The sequence below is a fragment of the Coregonus clupeaformis genome, unplaced genomic scaffold (genome assembly GCF_020615455.1).
Source record: "Coregonus clupeaformis isolate EN_2021a unplaced genomic scaffold, ASM2061545v1 scaf0097, whole genome shotgun sequence".
In the NCBI taxonomy this organism is placed as follows: domain Eukaryota; kingdom Metazoa; phylum Chordata; class Actinopteri; order Salmoniformes; family Salmonidae; genus Coregonus; species Coregonus clupeaformis.
The window spans coordinates 424,498-445,000 of NW_025533552.1; the positions used below are offsets into that span (position 1 = coordinate 424,498).

Sequence of the window (20,503 nt, forward strand, 5' to 3'; positions counted from 1 at the left end):
ACCGGGTCATCAGGAGGGATCAGCCAATTGTGAAAAAGAATATTGACTACTTTAAAATGGAGATTGCGCTGTCCATGCAGTCACAGACGCTATAATGGCACAGATACAAAGATGAGTCCTATCTCTATGGTCAGGGTATAGAGATGAATTGTGGGTGATTGTGATTATTTGGTGCCCCTAGTGGTATAATATTGCCGTGATCAACAGGTGAACCTGTCTTCTTTCCCTTGCAGCCCTATGCCTTCCAGGCCAGAGAGTTCCTGCGCAAGATACTGGTTGGGAAGGAGGTATGCTTCACAGTGGAGGTCAAGACCGCTCTGGGCAGAGAATACGGCATGGTGTACCTGGGCAGAGGTGAGAAGACCACCAGACACTAACACAGCCACAAATAGAGGCCAGAGTTACTACTAGTCGGGGAAAACATCACTACATCACTGGTGCACTATTTGTCTATATCCCACAGGGATATTTTTCCATTCAGGGATAGGATTTCAATTCTCTCCTTGAATTGACTGCATTTCCATTGATCGATTGAATGGACTCTTCTTTATGCATCCACTGTGCCTCCCACTTCATACTCTGTTTCTTTCTTTATTTTTAGTGTTAAATCCTCTGTCTCTCTCGCTCCCTCTAGACACCACCGGCGAGAACATTGCTGAGTGTCTGGTGAACGAGGGCCTCGCCACCGTCCGCAGGGAAGGAATCCGGGGCAACAAGTAAGACCTCAGCAGTGCTGTGATGTCACAAGCAACAGGGTGCATCAGTCTTTTAACAGGGTGTTGATTTACTAAGGCTTTAATCAGCCCCATATAGATTTGAAATGGTGTTAACCAGGAAACATGATGATGCAGTCAATTTGTCACAGTAGAATTAGCCATTGTTACATGCGTAACATGATGGAATAAATGTCAGTCTTTTGTCTATTGTGACATCTTTGATTCTTTCCCTATTGTGACATCAGCACACTGTCCACTTGCCGTGATGCCAGAAGGCCGAAGTATGATGTCACAATTCAACACTTGCACTATGACAGAATTTAGAAAATAGTGTGACTCATGAGTGTGTGATGTCACAATGCGCTTGCTTGATGACACAATGCCACTGCACATAGAATCTTAATCCCCCCACTTGAGGCTCTCAGTTAAGGTGTGAGAGCAGGTGGTGGCAGTGTTGCCCTGCAGGAACATTGAGGCTTTCCCACTGATCGGCGGTCTCAAAAGCCTCTGTCATATATAACATAAAGCTTTATTATCCAGTTGAAAACTCACCAGTCTAATAACTGTCCCAAAACACCCATTCACCCCTGAGTGATTGATCGCCCCTTAGTGGGCATGACTGGGCACTACAGGAGTTCAGTGCTGTGAAACCCTGTGTTTTCACTGTGGTACCAGATGAGTAAATAAATGGCCTGCCTGCATATTTTGGACCTAACGACTCGTTTTGAGCATTCCACGCAATGGCTCGGAACAGGCTTTAATGTAAACGCCTCTACGCAGGCCGTCGTTTGGCCCAAATGGGGTGGCTATTATGGTGGGAGGGCTGGGAGACGAGCGGACCCTTATTCATTAGCCTGGCGATTGCTCTCCATGATCACCCCAATTGGAGGGCGACGATGATTTGAAATGGAGCGGGCGAGCACATGTTCCGAACCTGGCTGTCCGCAGCGCCCAAACTATGCCAGGAGCCATTTAACAGCAGGCCCGGGCCACTTGCCAACCATCCTCTCCTCGCTGCTACGGCAAGCTGCTCGGGCACACGTACAAACAATTACACTACACAGATCTCTTCAAACATTTTCTGTTTCTTCCACAGTAACCCAACCTTGGGCCACCTCCACTGACTGAGGATTTTGGCAGGCTCCTCCTGGCCAATGAGACAGCAGGCTGTCTCTCTGACTGGCTTTTTTTGTTAAATGATTGAAGGAGGGAAGGGGGGCGTTGTGGTGGTTTATGTAACCACACTGACCGTGGGTGTGGGAATCCAAATTAGAATTGGTACCACTGCTTCACAACTATTGATCCATAAAACTGCCATCCCCAGTGGAGTGGCTGAACTGATGAGGGGTGCCTCTTCTGAACCACGTTCTTCAATGTCGAGTGGTTATGTTTCTATTTGCTGTGTTCTGCAGATTTTCGGTGCTAGACACACACTTTAGAAATGTCCTGGGTACCAAGCCTAGGCCTACATATCCACAACTAGGCTATAGCCTAAAAGTACCTTTGTTTTTTGCTGCCTGTCTGTGGGTTGATGTTACAATTATTTTGGGATAAAAGACGTCTCTCTCTTTTTGGATTTTAGAACTAAGTTTCAGCCCCGTCTTTCCAGCTACAGTGCTGTGAACTAAATATAAATATATTTAGTGAAGGAATGATTTGACATTGTCTCACACAGGACCAAGTAGGCTACCTCCTGTGTCTTCATTGATCTCAGATCGTCAACCTAGTTGCATACTCACAGTATCTCGCTGTGTCCGTTCAGTATCTGGGCTAGCCTCAAGCTGCATCCCAAATGGCACTCTATTCCCTACATAGTGCACTACTTTTAACCAGAGCCTTATGGGCCCTGGTCAAAATAAGTGCACTGCGCTATAGTGAAAAGGCACAGCCTCAATCTCAGTGATTCCAGCCTTGCTTGTGCAGTTTTTTGTATATATTTGGTATAATTTTTTAAACCCGTTTTTCTCCCCAATTTCGTGATATCCAATTGGTAGTTAGTGTTGTCCCATCGCTGCAACTCCCGTACATACTCGGGAGAGGCGAAGGTCGAGAGCCATGCGTCCTCCGAAACACGACCCTGCCAAGCCGCACTGCTTCTTGACACCTTGCTCACTTAACACGGAAGCCAGCAGCACCAATGTGTCGGAGGAAACACCGTACAAATGGCGACTGTGTCAGCTTGAATGCACCCGGCCTGCCACAGGAGTCGCTAGAGCGCGATGGGACAGGGCCATCCCGGCCGGCCAAACCCTCCCCTAACCCGGACTACGCTGGGCCAATTATGCGTCGCCTCATGGGTCTCCCGGTCGCGGCCGGCTGCGACACAGCCCGGGATCGAACCCGGATCTGTAGTGACGCCTCAAGCACTGCAGTGCCTTAGACCACTGCGCCACTCAGGAGCCCCCCGGTTTGTGCTGTTAGTCCTATGTAGCTTAAGTACAATTGACTTTCTGTATGCTTTGTGGGCTGGCCCAGAAACGTAATGTTCTCTGTATTCCTGCTTCGGTAAGCAAGAAACCGTTCTATTTCAGTTGGGATTTGTGTCTAGAACGATCGAGGATGGAAGGGGGTTGTTGGGCGCCAGTCCAATGCTCCAATTAGGAACTGTTTCAGAACACTCAGACTCTCTCTTTTCTTTGTGTGTGTGATGTGTTTTAATTGAGTACCACTTTGTGCCCCTTTCTTTCTAAAACTAGCACCCACTCTCCCTTTCAGACAGCATCAATGTAAAAAGGCTCAATTTACATAGCTCTCGTTTCAACAAAGAACCCCGTCCCACTATCTCACTCTCCGTTTCTCATATCAGTTATGGGCAAGCCTCACTTCTCCACTCCACAGAAAACGTGTTAAAACTGTTCACACGCCGACGGAAAATAATGAAGAAAATTAAAAAAGGCGAAGTGGAAAACGCTGATGGTCTTTCAAGATAACGGTCGCCATTTGTTTTGAACCACCGTGGAATTGAGACATATATCGCCTGCCTTGCCCGTTTGAGGGAGTTGTTGGGCACCATGTTGTCTTTAAAGTGCCCTCTGATCTTTGTTTGAGGCCCAGCCTGACAATCTGGTTATCAACACGCTGAACCTGAAAGCTCATGCAGATGGAAGTGAAACTGGGGAGTTGTGTACTTGGCCGTCTACCAGGTGTCTGAAACTCATGTTGGTGTTTAGGCAAATGGAGGAAGTTGTGGTGCCTGAAAAGAGACCCAAACTCTGAGTTGTTCCCCCTGAATCTCCCTTATGTTTTTGGTTGATCAACTAAACCAATGCATATCCCACAAGTATTAGGTGGCCACGGGCCCTCGTGTCACAGCTAAAGGCTAATTTTGTGACACTAGAAACATTGCTTTTATTGAATTGGCGTGGGTCATGAAAGCCTGACCATACATTTGGGAACCATTGCTCTTTTTGACCCTAATTTATCTGAAAGGATTTAAAAAGCACAACATAGCAGAACTGTTATGTCCAGTTGTATGTCCACCTAGCCAGTCTCATCAGTTTAGCCTGAGGGCTGGTAGTAGAACTGTCAGTGTAGCTAGAACTACTAACTAGTGCCCATGCAGTTCCAGGACTAGCACATCCTGAGAGGCAGGCAGTTGCCCCCTAAGGCCAAACTGATAATATAGAGAACTGGACCAGTAACAGAAGAGTGAGCTGGAGGCTTGCTGGCATCAGTATAATTGTCACCTACTGTTGCCCTTTAACAAGGCACTGTGCTGGGACTGGGCCCTGTGTCAGCAAAAAAAAAAAAGTCCATTGTCTCTAAGATCTATTCCAGCTACTTTACTATAGTTTGAAACTTCAGTCTGTGTGTTATATACTAACCACTTGTCTTCTTCTCTTGTCCCGGTGTGTGTAGTCCAGATCAGGCTAGACTGTGTGACCTGGAGGACCAGGCCAAGGCCTCCAAGAAAGGCATGTGGACGGAGGGCGGTGGCACTAACACCGTACGCGACCTCAAGTACAGCATTGAGAACCCCCGCAACTTTGTTGACTCCATGCACCAGAAACCTGTCAATGGTAGGGCTAACACTCACACATACCTCATAGTTACTTATTAGAAGCCCCTGTGTGCACACCACACACAGCTGCATAATCCACCATTTTGGCTCGATGCCTCTATATCTATATCTGGCACGTAATGGCTCCCTGTATCACACCTCACAGGCTCATTATGTGAGTTTCACCCCCTCTAATGCGTTTCTCCATTCTGTCCGGTCCACTGCAGCTAACGGCCACTCCCTTTAATTTAATGGGGAAATGGTGTGGAGGGTTTTTTACCATTTAGCGAGACCGCCCCTGCTGTTTTAAATGGGCAGTAGCAATCCAACCGAATCGCTTTAAATGTTCCCTCCATTGAGTTCCGGGGGCCCGGAATCGGAATACTAATTTTCCCGGTCTGGATTATGGCTGATCCCCTCGTCAGACTGCATTCATTCAGCCCCCGAACACTCAAAACACAATTTGGCCTTTCACACTAACAGACATTTTTAGAGGTCAGGTCGACAACAGAAGAAGAGGGAGAGAATACATTATTCTATAACCAACCAGAGCAGTATGTAATCAACAACATGTACTGTAAACACCCTCCATATAGTAGAGGACAGGAATGGGGTGAAGATCATCCTGTAGATGGAAACATTTGATCACTGACTTTTAAGGCATAATACAGTATAGAACTGAATCCATAGAGATCCTATTAAATGATTCTAATTCCTAATTTTATGACTGAATCTACTGTAGCACTGGCTCTGTATAGAACTGAGTCTGCTTTACTCTAAAGCTGGTAGAACCTATAAAACAGAATTATAAGGTCATAGTAGAATGTTTCCCCTTGTGTAAACAGATTTTATCGTATTAAAACTATTAATTGAATGTATGAATACTTTATTTCTGACCCTAGTCTCTCTCTCCTCAGCCATCATTGAGCACGTGCGCGACGGTAGCGTGGTCCGTGCCCTGCTCCTGCCTGACTACTACCTGGTCACGGTCATGCTCTCTGGGGTCAAGGTCAGTCTCTTTGACCGTACTATATATGGTTGTGTGTATGGTCAACTTTTATATCCTTTATAGACCAGAGCATATATTCCTACTGATTTGATTAGGGAATATCCCTATATGTTTCTGCAGGGGTTAGCTAATTGTACTACTTCATTATCAGGGGATGGTCTATCACTTTCTAACTCATAAGGTATGTGAGATGGAAGTGATTTTAGGTATTTTTCCTTTTGTTGTTAGTCTCCTATTTCACCATCCATCTTTTTCTAAGACCCAGAAGTTTTACAAACGGACCACTGCAGATAACAAATCTTTCCCATCTCACACTTAAGATATTACAGCCGTTTTGAACCTTAGTGCCCCATCTCCCAGCTCTTCTCTGTCTCCCATATCTAGTTTGTATTTACTATAAGGTGTATATGTCATATGAATGTGTCTCTAGTTTCTCAGATATTTACTCTTTATCTTTTGGTCTTTTGGCATTTTCTTCCTCTCTCTTGGTCCTGTGTAGCTCAGTTGGTAAGAGTAACGCCAGGGTCGTGAGGTCGATATCCGCTGTGGTCACATACACAAATAAATGCACTCACTGTAGTAGAAATTGCTTTGGATAAAATAGTCTACTAAATGGCATATTACATTATATATCCTCTCTCCAGTGTCCGACGTTCAAGCGCGAGGCAGACGGCACTGAGTCGCCAGAGCCCTTCGCTGCCGAGGCCAAGTTCTTCACAGAGTCGCGTCTGCTCCAGAGGGACGTGCAGATCATCCTGGAGAGCTGCCCCAACCAGGTCATCCTGGGTACCATCCTCCACCCGGTGAGACTGACTGACCCCTCACCTATGACCCCTGAGCATTGTACTATACGCAAAGGCTGGTAGCTCGGACTTCTGTTGCTGTAGGCCAGAGGGCAAGGAAGGATAACTATATAATTTTGAACCTTGCAGAAGTCTGAGGTTGTTGCACTTAACTGTACTCAAACATTCTTCATGAGACCCTTACATTGTATGAGGTTCTCTGAACGTGTTTGAGCGCAGGCAATGTGATGTCATCTCTTTCTGTCGAACTTACTCTGTTATCTTTGTTTCCTCAACAGTAGTCATCACTATAAATAGTGTATTTATCATGGAATATACAATACTTTATATGTTCTATCCTCGTTGTTTCATCTCCAGAACGGGAACATCACAGAGCTGCTGCTGAAGGAAGGGTTCGCCCGCTGTGTGGACTGGTCCATGGCCGTCTACACCCAGGGGGCAGAGAAACTCCGGGCCGGAGAAAAGTCAGTCCCTTCCCCAACCAGATCCCCTACCGCAACACTGTCAATCTGTCAATGTGACCACAACCGTCATTATCCTCAACCGTTTTAGTAACCAACCAATTAGGGGATGTGGCTAATTGTGAATACTTTAGAAATGAGTCATTTCTTTTGAACTCGAAGTGAGACTGACAGAACTTGGAGGAAGCAATGGCATGCTCACCTGAAAAAGGCTTGCAGTGTTAACTTTAATGACTAAAGTCAGATATAAAGTATGTAGAAAAGATAATGGACCTATATATACAGTGGGGGAAAAAAAGTATTTAGTCAGCCACCAATTGTGCAAGTTTTCCCACTTAAAAAGATGAGAGGCCTGTAATTTTCATCATAGGTACACGTCAACTATGACAGACAAATTGAGAAAAAAAGATCCAGAAAATTACATTGTAGGATTTTTCATGAATTTATTTTCAAATTATGGTGGAAAATAAGTATTTGGTCACCTACAAACAAGCAAGATTTCTGGCTCTCACAGACCTGTAACTTCTTCTTTAAGAGGCTCCTCTGTCCTCCACTTGTTACCTGTATTAATGGCACCTGTTTGAACTTGTTATCAGTATAAAAGACACCTGTCCACAACCTCAAACAGTCACACTCCAAACTCCACTATGGCCAAGACCAAAGAGCTGTCAAAGGACACCAGCAACAAAATTGTAGACCTGCACCAGGCTGGGAAGACTGAATCTGCAATAGGTAAGCAGCTTGGTTTGAAGAAATCAACTGTGGGAGCAATTATTAGGAAATGGAAGACATACAAGACCACTGATAATCTCCCTCGATCTGGGGCTCCACGCAAGATCTCACCCCGTGGGGTCAAAATGATCACAAGAACGGTGAGCAAAAATCCCAGAACCACACGGGGGGACCTAGTGAATGACCTGCAGAGAGCTGGGACCAAAGGAACAAAGCCTACCATCAGTAACACACTACGCCGCCAGGGACTCAAATCCTGCAGTGCCAGACGTGTCCCCCTGCTTAAGCCAGTACATGTCCAGGCCCGTCTGAAGTTTGCTAGAGTGCATTTGGATGATCCAGAAGAGGATTGGGAGAATGTCATATGGTCAGATGAAACCAAAATATAACTTCTTGGTAAAAACTCAACTCGTCATGTTTGTAGGACAAAGAATGCTGAGTTGCATCCAAAGAACACCATACCTACTGTGAAGCATGGGGGTGGAAACATCATGCTTTGGGGCTGTTTTTCTGCAAAGGGACCAGGACGACTGATCCGTGTAAAGGAAAGAATGAATGGGGCCATGTATCGTGAGATTTTGAGTGAAAACCTCCTTCCATCAGCAAGGGCATTGAAGATGAAACGTGGCTGGGTCTTTCAGCATGACAATGATCCCGGGCAACGAAGGAGTGGCTTCGTAAGAAGCATTTCAAGGTCCTGGAGTGGCCTAGCCAGTCTCCAGATCTCAACCCCATAGAAAATCTTTGGAGGGAGTTGAAAGTCTTTGTTGCCCAGCGACAGCCCCAAAACATCACTGCTCTAGAGGAGATCTGCATGGAGGAATGGGCCAAAATACCAGCAACAGTGTGTGAAAACCTTGTGAAGACTTACAGAAAACGTTTGACCTGTGTCATTGCCAACAAAGGGTATATACAAAGTATTGAGAAACTTTTGTTATTGACCAAATACTTATTTTCCACCATAATTTGCAAATAAATTCATAAAAAATCCTACAATGTGATTTTCTGGATTTCTTTTTCTCAATTTGTCTGTCATAGTTGACGTGTACCTATGATGGAAATTACATGCCTCTCTCATCTTTTTAAGTGGGAGAACTTGCACAATTGGTGGCTGACTAAATACTTTTTTTCCCCACTGTATATTTATTTATTTATAATATTTAAAACTAAAAATCACCAAAATAAAAGCTTGACAGTCAGGGAAAATTGAAAATGGCAAAAACAATGAATTTAGAGGTGTTGATTTTATTATTATGTTTGAGCAAAATAACACAGCATTAGCCATGGCTGTGCAGAGAATTGCAGGAAATTAGTTTTAAAACTGGACAATTTCCTCTCAGCTGCCATGCCACACGCACCACTCTTTTTGATCCAGAATAATCTCTGAAATATCAAGCAATTTACGGCAGGAATTTGAGAAGTAATTGAACAGGCATAAATCAGTATTCTAGTTGGTCTGAATCCAGCACAGTTGGAGATGTAAAAGTTTCACTCTCAGAGTATCAATTGAGCCAGCTTTGCCTGTATTCATCGTTAGTCTTTGAGTCGTTTTAGCATGGATTTGATTTAATATTTTGTATTGAAACACATTATGAAAACATTGAATACCAGATGATGGGAAGTGCTTATCAAATGTTTTTATGTAGGCCTATTGCCTTTATATTTCTTACTAAGAATCATATGAACATGTGTTTTTTATTTATTTTTATTACTTTTTACCAGGAATTATATACTGAACAAAAATATAAACGCAACATAAAAGACCCAGGAATTTTCCATACGCACAAAAAGCGTATTTCTCTAAAATTGTGTGCACAAATTTGTTTACATCCCTGTTAGTGAGCATTTCTCCTTTGCCAAGATAATCCATCCACCTGACAGGTGTGGCATATCAAGAAGCTGATTAAACAGCAGGATCATTACACAGGTGTACCTTGTGCTGGGGACAATAAAATGCCACTCTAAAATGTCCAGTTTTGTCACACAACACAATGCCACAGATGTCAAGTTTTGAGGGAGTTAAATTGGCATGCTGACTGCAGGAATGTCCACCAGAGCTGTTGCGAGAGAATTAAATGTTCATTTCTCTACCGTAAGCCACCTCCAACGTCATTTTAGAGAATTTGGCACTACGTCTAACCGGCCTCATAACCGCAGACCATGTGTAAACACGGCAGCCCAGGACCTCCACATCAGGCTTCGTCACATGCGGGATCATCTGAGACAGCCACCCGGACAGCTGATTGGCTTGGCCTGGCTCTCCAGTGTGTGGGCCTGGCGCCTACCAGGCCCACCCACGGTTGCGCCCCTGCCCAGTCGTGAAATCCATAGATTAGGGCCTTATGAATTTATTTCAATTGACTGATTTCCTTATATGCACCTCAGTAAAATCATTGAAATTGTTGCATTTATATTTTTGTTCAGTATATGAAAGGATGTTTTGATATATTTCTTTATTTTTACTGAGAATTGTATGAAAGAATGTTTTCTCTACCTTCATTGTTCTTTTGACCAAATCTCCTGCTTTTCACATCACCATTCACACAAGGCCATCACGTCTTCATTGATGATTGCTGCTCTGTTTGTTTCCTCTCCTCTTTTTGTTGACATTATCCCCCTTCTAACTGAGTCATCCTTTCTGTTTGTTAGATCTGCTAAAGAGCGTAAAGTGCGTATCTGGAAGGACTACGTAGCCCCCACAGCCAACATGGACCAGAAGGACAGGCAGTTTGTGGCCAAGGTAAGAAGACCCAGCAGGTCTACACTACACTGCTTCAGGAGGATTGGGACTGGGGCTGCGTTCCATTCCAGAAGGTCGTCCCCTTCCGCTCTGCCCTTGTTCACTCCACTTAATGAATTTGGGGGTGGGCGAGGGTAGAGTGAAAAGGAGATGCTTTCTGTAATGGAACACGGTCTGGGTTCAATCCGTGAGACTAACTTTGCTTTGATTGTTAGGGGATGTTTCCCTGGCTTCCTCCATGGCTGTGATTACTGCAGTATTTCCACAACCGTTTATTTAATATTTTTGTCATAGCACTGCACCAAAAGCAGGACCAGTCCTAGAAAGCGCTGACAAATATGTGCACCCCCCTCTCACACACCACCTCCCAAAAACCTCCCAGCACAGAGGTACAAAGAGGAAGCGCTTTAGCAGCAACCTTGAACACTCACTCCCTAGCCAAATGACTGCGGAATCGCCTGGCGTTTCTCCTATGTTCCCAGACCGTCCTAGCTCCGTTCAGAGACACGGGACAGGATATTAGTTCTGGATGTTATTGGGATACGGCAGAGGAAATAATGATTGTCTTAATATCACAGAGGAAACTGCCTTTGAATGAATCCCAAACCTGGCCTTGTCAGAGTCCATTACTTCCTTCTAAATGGAGCCTCCAGTAATGTAGCTTGGCCTTATTGCTAATACAAGAGGACACATTATAGCCTCTATCACTGTTTTAGTGTTACCCTTAAAGCTACAGTATGTAATTCAAAAAACAGCAAAATCCTTCAAGAATAAAGGAATTGAAATGACCTTTTGAACAGCTTCCCAAATCCCAGACTGTAGCGTTAAGTACTCCCAATATTGAGAAGTTGGGTCTCTCACCTAGTTTGTCTGTTTATATTCTGAATCGAGCCCGTGATACGGTCTTCCTTCGGACAATCTTTTTTCTTTAGGTGACCCACAAAGAAAGTTGATTTAATTCCCTAAAGTAGTAGCTTTTATGATCTGCTTAGATTTTTTTCAGATCTGGTGGCTGAACTTTTAAGACCTTGAAATATTCATGGCTAGCCTTTGGTTGCATAAAAGGTGTTGCCGTCGCAGCAATCTGCTTACAGAATGAGTTTGCGAAAGAAATCTGCACACACAAAAATAAAAAATAAACCTAGATGGCTAAGTTAGTGTTTTTCCCCTGAGTCAGAGCGAAGTCTCTAGCGACGAAAAAAAGGATCAAACATTTATACGTTGGCTTCGGCTGCCCTCAGATCTCCCCGAGCTCAGGGAATGGAAGCTGAGAAGGGGGAGGGGGGAGGAGGGAAGGGTGTAGAGAGTGAGAGAAATGGGAATGGGAGAGGGAGGGGGTAGAACTAGAGTAGAGAGGGGAGTGACCGAGAGCGGGGTAGACGGACAGAACTGATAGAGAAAAGGAGGTGGGAAGAGAAGAGGATGGTGGTGGTGGTGGAATTGTGTATTTTCTTCCCAGTGTGTTATTTTTGCAGACAGGCGGGTACAGTTCCCCAGTAGAGGGATGAGCCTTTGTGCCGGTTCCCAGCATGGTTCCCCACCTCTTCCTCCCCTCCTGCTGTTCTCAGAATCGAAGTAGTCGGAATAACACTGAGGCCCTCCGCCCCAAGGCAGCGGCACGTTAGCAAGTTTGTTTAGGGATTAGTGAATTATTGGGTTGCCTTTTTTGAGGCAAGCCCCGTCGGCAACGCAGCGTTTGTTGTAAAATGTCACCTTGGCTTTTTCAAACAGGCCTTTTGTAGGCTACCCCCAGATGGTATGGTGGGATAGATAAGTGTTGGTTCTGTGGCGACTTTCATCGTTCGGGTGGGTGGTCAGCTGGTACTATGTTTTGTCATGTTGTTAGAAGTTGTCAGCTCCCTGAACTGTCATTGGCCAATTGGGCTTGCTTAACATCCTCATTGGATTGTTTGGTGTGGGCACCTTGATTTCTTGAATTCTCATTTGCTGACCTCTGTCATTGTTCTATTGGCTCCACGGCATTGCAGCCTGTCAACTCTCCAGTCCATACTCTCTCCCCTTCTCCCTTATTATGTTTCTGGGAAAGGATGGATAGAGTTCAGAGAGAGAGCAGCCCAGAAGGGTATCATACGAAGCAGGTTTGAGGAGTTGGCGAGCTAACTTTGGTCAACTCTTGAGTTCAACTCGAGATAACCAGTCATATGAAAGTAACTCAACTTTTAGCCAGGTCAATTTCTATGGCAATGAATCCTTCAGAACTAACCTGCTCCGGGGAAGGCTAACTCACGGCTAAATCCACTTAATTTTTTTGGGCACAAATGAAAATGTGGCACTGAATCGCCCATGGATTAATGTTTCAGCATTGTCTCAATGAAGAGTCCGACGTCTGACTAGCCATGTGCAACATGCACGCGCAGTTACAAGCCTGCTAGAGTTAGCGGCAGGCGGACGAGCAATATCCACCGTCGTAGTACAGATGAAGCCTGACCTGGAATGTGAAGCTAGCTGAAGCTGGTTAGCTTTAGAAAACCCTGAGTAGATCTAGCTCGCTTCGTAGGATTCCACCTGCTGACTCCTCCCCACTCTCTCTCACCCCCTCTTTCTCACCCTCTCTATTTATTTCTCTCTTACCCTCTATCTCCTTCTTTCTCTCTCTCACCTTGTCTCTGCTGGGACTGGTAGGCAGATGTGGGCTACGTCCCAATAAGTTGAATCTGCCTCCTCTCTTCTTTGTCTTGTCTCCCTTGTGACCAGCTGACCTGAGAGAGGACGTGATGGATGAAAGTGATGTGGTGGGCGGCAGGTAGCTTAATGGTTAAGAGCATTGTGCCAGTAACCGAAAGGTCGCTGGTTCTAATCCCCGAGCCGACTAGGTGAAAAATCTGTCGATGTGCCCTTGAGCAAGGCACTTAACCCTAATTGCTCCTGTAAGTCGCTCTGGATAAGAACATCTGCTAAATGACCAATTTTTTTTTTTTTTTTTTTGGTGGAAAACCTGCCTCCATCGGAGGCCTGTCACTGTCACGGAGGGACAGGGGACAACTGGCAGCATCTCAATAGTCTGAAACAGTTTTTCACATCAGTGTAGATGGAGAGGCCATACTCATGTTGAAATGCCCCTTTAAAGCTACAACATATAACATTTTGGGTGACCTGACCAAATTCACATTGAAATGTTAGTTATAGATTTACATTTACGTCATTTAGCAGACGCTCTTATCCAGAGCGACTTACAGTGCATACAATATTTGCAAATGCCATGCTCTATCAACTGAGCTACATCCCTGCCGGCCATTCCCTCCCCCCTCCCTGGACGACGCTGGGCCAAATGTGCGCCGCCCCATGGGTCTCCCGGTCGCGGCCGGCTACGACAGAGCCAGGATTCGAACCAGGATCTCTAGTGGCACAGCTAGCACTGCAATGCAGTGCCTTAGACTACTGCGCCACTCGGGAGGAAAGTCAAAGAAGCGGTATATCTGTTCTATGTGTGCTATTTCTATGCTTCCCTTTAGTTTTAGCATCTTTTACTTTTGGTTTTGTACACCAGCTTCAAATAACTGAAAATACAATATTTTTGGTTATGGAAAATATATTTCACAGCTGTGTAGATGGTACAATGATTCTCTACACATAGTTGCTTGTTTTGTCAAATAATCTGAAATTAATCGAACTCTTAGAATCGTTGAAACCAGGAAATGACGGAGCGATTTCTGCATAGTTCATCTTTAAGGAAAGGATGCTATTCCTGAGTATTGGGTTAAAGACTGGAGAATATAAGCTGCTTATGTGCAGGTTTATTGACTGGGACCAACCTGCACATTGATTTGCCCTAACAATGGAAGAGACGCAAGTGTGATGATTTGTTTCTTGCATGTGTATGCCAGAGCATGGCTATCTGCACACCTGATGACGTAGGTGCTGCATGTGCAGAGAGGCAAGAGAGGACATCTCTAGAGAAACTACTCTGCGTCTTGACGCAGTACTGCAGTTATTTTCACACCTATAGGCCTATACATTATTGGTGTTACTGCATCACATCATCACCACCAGTCTTTTTAAATAGAGATGAATGACAGGTAAATGCAGTGCTCTTGATATGTATCCTGTACACTGCAGATGTCATACTAGTAGTGGCCACCAGGTGACAGCACCTCTCTACCACCAGGGTCTGTCTAGAGCAGGGGTCTCCAACCTTTTCTAGCATGAGAGATAGTTTTAAAAAATGTAGCTCCTAATTTTTTTTCTAGCTTTCAAATAGGCACGTTCTTCTCCTCTCCCCTGCAACTCTTCCCCGTGTCCTTAGTACACTACTTTCTCTTGTTTTCTGTCAATATACCTGGTAAAATAAGGAGGAGGGGGGGGGGCGCAGATTTGTGTTTTTTGCCTGTGTTACAAAGGGCTATATCGGTCAACTAATCCAGGACTAGTAAAGGCCCAGTGCACTACCATTTGTGAAAAAACAGATTTTTCAGTGTGGTGCTACAGCATCCTCAGCACCCCTTCTTCCTGCAGCTATGGCTGCTGCTGCTCATTTCATTGTAATGTTTGCAAATAACAAGTAATACATTTGATATACTTTCTCATTATATACTTTTGCTGCAAGACGTGGCTACACACGGAGTGATAGACACAAACGCCTGCACCACACAGACAGACAGGGGCAATATTGCTTGAAATTAATTGGCAGATATTGTTAGGTTTGGCTATTTAAGCCAATAGTGGCTAACCAGGGGAGGGATAATGTCAATGTTGCGTTGATTAGCTGGGAGCTTGTGGTGTCAGAGACTTGTGAGATTTGTTTATGACAGTTTGCGATGTGACACATGAATAATTGCATATACTTTTGGAATTGTTTGGTGAGCTACTCATAGGTTGGCTGAGAGCTACTATTAGCTCACGGTCAACCTTTTGGAGACCCCGGTGACTCATGCAGCCTGGACATACCTCTTGCTGGCACCCACCTGGAGTCGAAAGGCGCACTCTTTCTCTCTCGCGCTCTCCGTCTGTGTTTTTCTCTGTCTCTCTCTCCATATCTTTCTCTCTCCCCATATCTTTCTCTCTCTAAGAGCGACTGTGTGTGTGTGTGTGAGAGAGAGAGAGCCCATCTGTTTCCAAAAAAATCCAATCTCTATTATTCCAACCTACACACTTCTCACAACACTGTAACAAGGTCTGTTCTCTGGCTCTGGCACCAACAAAGAAAAAGTGATTCTCCTTTCTCTCTTCCCAAATAAATAAATCAACTGTTATGTTGAGAAGAGAAGCAGAAAAATGGCTGGCCAGCACATTTATCTATCTCTATCTCTCTCTGGGCCTGTGTTGTGTATGTGGGCAGGTTAATTTCTCCCTCCGTCCCCAACGGTAAAACAATTTGCAGATGTATTAGTTTATTTTTCCTCACATCTGCCTCTCCTCTCTTCTTCTCTCCTCCCTGTCTGCTTTGGGACTAACTGAGCATCTCAGAATACCTCAAGGGAGGTGCTTGTGTGTTCAGGATTTCTCTAAAATTGGTCTAGCTCCAAGCCCGATTCCCAATAGCCGCCCACACAAGCTTGACTGGTATCCAAGGGTGGTTGTCTCCCATGTATATCTCAGCAATTGGGGCCTGTTCAAATACTAGTCATCCTTCCCTCATCCTTCGTTCTCTAAAACAATATAAGATCTGATGGGGTTGGATCATTGATCCAACCAAGTCGTGTGTGTGTGATGCATGGGTGCTTACTTCCAAGTGAGCTTGATATGTTTGCCCACCCTTCTAAGTGAGCTTGATGTACAGCCCATGTTTGCTGTGTATGTCACAGGTAGGCCTGGGTGGGTGTGTGTTTGCCTTTCCCAAGTGATCTTGATGTACAGCCCATTAGTTTATCACACATTGATCTCTCTGTGTGCGTGTGGGCCTAAATCTTTCCACTGTTCCCCAATTGAGCTTGATGTAGAGCCCATGTTTGTGTGTGAATGTCACAAGTGTGTCTGTCAGTCATTTCTCTTTGTTTTGGCAGCCGTCTTTCGTCCCCCTCTCCAGTCCCAGCCATGTTTTGAGCGATGAGCACCATAAGAGGTCTGTCGAGGGTTAGGGCCTAGCTCAAGTGAGTTTGGGCAATTGATCCTTCAGACTTCACAGGTGCCTTACTTATTAGTGCACCATAGTTTGGACCCGGCGGGCACTTGAATCCGGCCCGCGAGACATTTTTTAAATGTATTACATATGATTATATTTGAGTTACGATTTTTGGCCTAAAATTACTAATTCCATGATAAACAAACAACCTCCAATAGATGGCGCTGTAGCCTGGCAACGCGCTCTGTATTTGGGCCTACCATCAGATTCAGAACGCGCTCAGTCATCATAGCCACTTCATTGCTTGACGACTTTTGATGTGAAAAATGAGTGATGTGAAAATGAGAAAGGTGGACTCTGAATGTCGTGTATTTAAAGAAGAATGGACAGCAAAATACTTTTTTACTCATATTGGACGGAAGGCCAAGAAAGTGTTGTCGTTTTTAAGGAATATAATCGTAATTATTCAAGCCAGCATGCTAACTACGCTAGCAATCTGTCCTCTCAGGAAAAGGCAAGGAAGGCCTCAAAATTTCCCACAAACTTAAAAGCCCAACAAAATATGTTTTACTAAACGGTGCTCTACTCAAGACTCCGTAACTAAGGCAAGCTACGTAGTGGCACATAAAATCGCAAAGCATAGCAAGCCTTTTGCTGAAGGGGGAGTTTGTGTAAGAGTGTATGGTGGAGACTGCTGGTATACTTTGTCCTGAGAGTAAAAGCCAATTCGAGAATTAGCTTATCACGCAGAACCATCACCAGGCGCGTGGAAGTGATAGGTGAGGAGCTAATCTCAGAGTTAAAGAAAAAAGCAGATGGCTTCGATCTTTGTTCTATAGCACTGGATGAGAGTACTGACATCAGAGACACTGCTCAACTTTTAATTTTTGTCAGAGGAATAAATGAGAACTTTGAAATAAGAGGAACTTCTTGCGATAGAATCAATGATGAACAACCAGGGGCTCTGACTGATATGACAGGGTGTCTGCCTGCTTGGAAACAATGAAGCTACCGTGGAGAAAACGGACAAATGTCACAACAGATGGATCACCAAATATAACCGGTAAAAACATTGGCCTACTAAGAAGATTACAAGACAGAGTTAAAAGAAAGCCCTAAGTCAGAGGAATTGATATTTCTTCTTTGTATTATTCATCAGGAAGCCCTGTGTAAAAGTGTGTTAAAGCTGGAAAATGTTGTCAAAGTGGTTGTAAAACTTGTCAACTTTATACGGGCAAGGGGGCTTAACCATCGTCAGTTCATTCAGCTGCTCAATGACAGAGGCAGAGCACCAGGACTTGTTGTACCATTCAAATGTGCGCTGGCTAAGCCTGGGAAAAGTATTTAGCTGTGTGTGGGAACTGAGAGGGGAGATGGGTATGTTCCTTGATACGGTTGGAAAAGCTGACGACTTCTCTGAGTTGAAAGACAGACTGGCTGGGCGACTTTGCTTTTGGTGTGGACATATTGGGCCATCTGAACGATCTAAATGTGAAACTGCAGGGAAATTGTGTTTTTGTGCATGAACTGTATTCCAACGTGAAAGCATTCAAGGCCAAACTTATGATGTTCTCCAGACAAATGAGCAGCCGGTCTCGCTCATTTCCCGACACTGGCCGCACTGAATGCGCCCACATCGCAGTGCCGCACTGAGACATACAGTAGAACTTTGATCGACCTGCATGCTGAGTTTTCCCGCCGCTTCTCACACTTCACCAAGATTGAGACTGAGCTGGAGCTTGTATCATGCCCAGTCTTCGACAGTGAGAAAGCACCACCAGACACACAATTGGAGCTCATCGACATCCAATGTGACAGTGCTTTGAAGGAGAAGTACAAAACAGCAACAATAGACCAGTTCTATGGCTCACTGAATGAAACAAAGTTTCCAAACATTAAAAAGCACGCCCAAAGGATGCTTGTTTTATTCGGGTCCACATATGTGTGTGAACAAATGTTCTCAGTCATGAATTACAACAAATCCCGTCACAGGTCAAATTGAACAAATGACCACTTGTCAGCTGTTCTGAGAATCTCTACATCAAAGATGACACCAGACTTAGATGCCCTTACCAAGAGAGGTAACCAGACCCATTGTTCACATTAAGACTTGAATAACCATGACTGGGGTAGGCAAGGACTATGCTTTTTCATGGTGATTGGTTATGCAGTGAGAATTATCCAGCAATGCACTTGGATACAGGTAATAGAAGCACAAGCATTTCGCTACACCTGCAATAAAATCTGCTAAACACGTGTATGTGACAAATACAATTTGATTTGATTTAATAACTAATCAGTCAGATTTGGGATGAGTTGATTTGGATAACTGTAAATAAAGCTCACAATGACGATTGAGAATTGTTCCTTAATATGTTTTCAAAAACAGACCATTCCAAATGAAACGGATGCTCTTACCATATGTTTCACTCAAATATTAGAATAGTTTTTCTTTTACACATCTGCTGTTACATTTTGCATGTCTCCAGTCATATAATAAATATATATTTTTAAGTTTGCATATTGTGACTAAGTTTGATTGTACTTTACAAGGGTAGAGATGCAGGATCTGTGTGTGTTTGACTGTCTGTGATGTTATAAATTATATCAATTTTGTGGAAGATGTGTGTAATGTGTTCACAAAAAACAAGGGTAGAGATGGTACCAGGGTAGAATTGTTCTGCAAGCATATGTCCACCTACAGTACACTAGTTGAGTGTCAATGTGAAAATGAATAAAGGCTTCACATGTTTTGTCACGCATATAGTATGTGGCCCTTCACTTGGTTTCAAAAGCTCAATGTGGCCGTTGAGCCAAAAGGTTTGGACGCTCAGTCAGTCTTGTACTTTCTCTTCCATCTCGCTCCCTCGCCGTCACTTTATTACCAATCTGTTTCTCCTTTCACGGAGAGAAACTTTTTGTTGTTGTTGGTAAAACGGAGAGAGATGGCAGACACATCTTCACTGGAGTGGGATGGATCAGTCACGGCGCTAATCCTGACTGATGCCCATTCCTCTGCTCCGTCCCCTTCTCTCCCGGGACTCCCCTCTCCATATGGACTGTATATACAATTCACAGACTTGTGCGTTTGAAGCTGGAACACTTTGGCATAAGTTAAAAGGACGGGCAATGGATCAATTTGATGCTCTGCAATGTGTGAAGATGCAGCGATAATTGTGACAGTAGGATGTGTAGTTTCAATGCATCTTTTTGCGATGTTTGGGTGGTACATTTCGTTGTCGGGTTGTATTCCATAATGTGTGATTGTGTTACATCTAAAAGTCATCCAGAAATGCCCATGTTGATCGTTCATTAAAATATACTTGACTTCTCCGACAATTGCAGTATGAATACATTAAGGTCATGGTACGGTCATACAGTACGTGGAGTGGTGCTGTAGATTACAGCTGTTCTCTCTCTGCTCTGCTGTGTAGCTGCAGTATGTGGTGCTGTAGATTACAGCTTCTCTCTCTCTGCTCTGCTGTGTAGCTGCAGTATGTGGTGCTGTAGATTACAGCTCTTCTCTCTCTGCTCTGCTGTGTAACTGCAGTATGTGGTGCTGTAGATTACAGCTCTTCTCTCTCTGCTCTGCTGTGTAACTGCAGTATGTGGTGCTGTAGATTACAGCTGTTCTCTGCTCTGCTGTGTAGCTGCAGTATGTGGTGCTGTAGATTACAGCTCTTCTCTCTCTGCTCTGCTGTGTAACTGCAGTATGTGGTGCTGTAGATTACAGCTGTTCTCTGCTCTGCTGTGTAGCTGCAGTATGTGGTGCTGTAGATTACAGCTGTTCTCTCTCTGCTCTGCTGTGTAGCTGCAGTATGTGGTGCTGTAGATTACAGCTCTTCTCTCTCTCTGCACTGCTGTGTAGCTGCAGTATGTGGTGCTGTAGATTACAGCTGTTCTCTCTCTGCTCTGCTGTGTAGCTGCAGTATGTGGTGCTGTAGATTACAGCTTCTCTCTCTCTGCTCTGCTGTGTAGCTGCAGTATGTGGTGCTGTAGATTACAGCTGTCTCTCTCTGCTCT

General features: G+C 44.5%; 1 protein-coding gene across 1 annotated transcript in view; it reads left to right on the forward strand.

The window, feature by feature from the left end:
* Positions 1-20,503, forward strand: part of LOC121549698 (staphylococcal nuclease domain-containing protein 1) — a 282,207-nt gene that overhangs the window by 5,312 nt on the left and 256,392 nt on the right. The window contains exons 3-9 of the mRNA XM_041861542.2: positions 234-354; positions 635-716; positions 4,575-4,735; positions 5,634-5,725; positions 6,370-6,528; positions 6,886-6,992; positions 10,371-10,461. Coding sequence (XP_041717476.1) covers positions 234-354; positions 635-716; positions 4,575-4,735; positions 5,634-5,725; positions 6,370-6,528; positions 6,886-6,992; positions 10,371-10,461 — 813 coding nt within the window. The remainder of the gene's footprint in view (positions 1-233; positions 355-634; positions 717-4,574; positions 4,736-5,633; positions 5,726-6,369; positions 6,529-6,885; positions 6,993-10,370; positions 10,462-20,503) is intronic.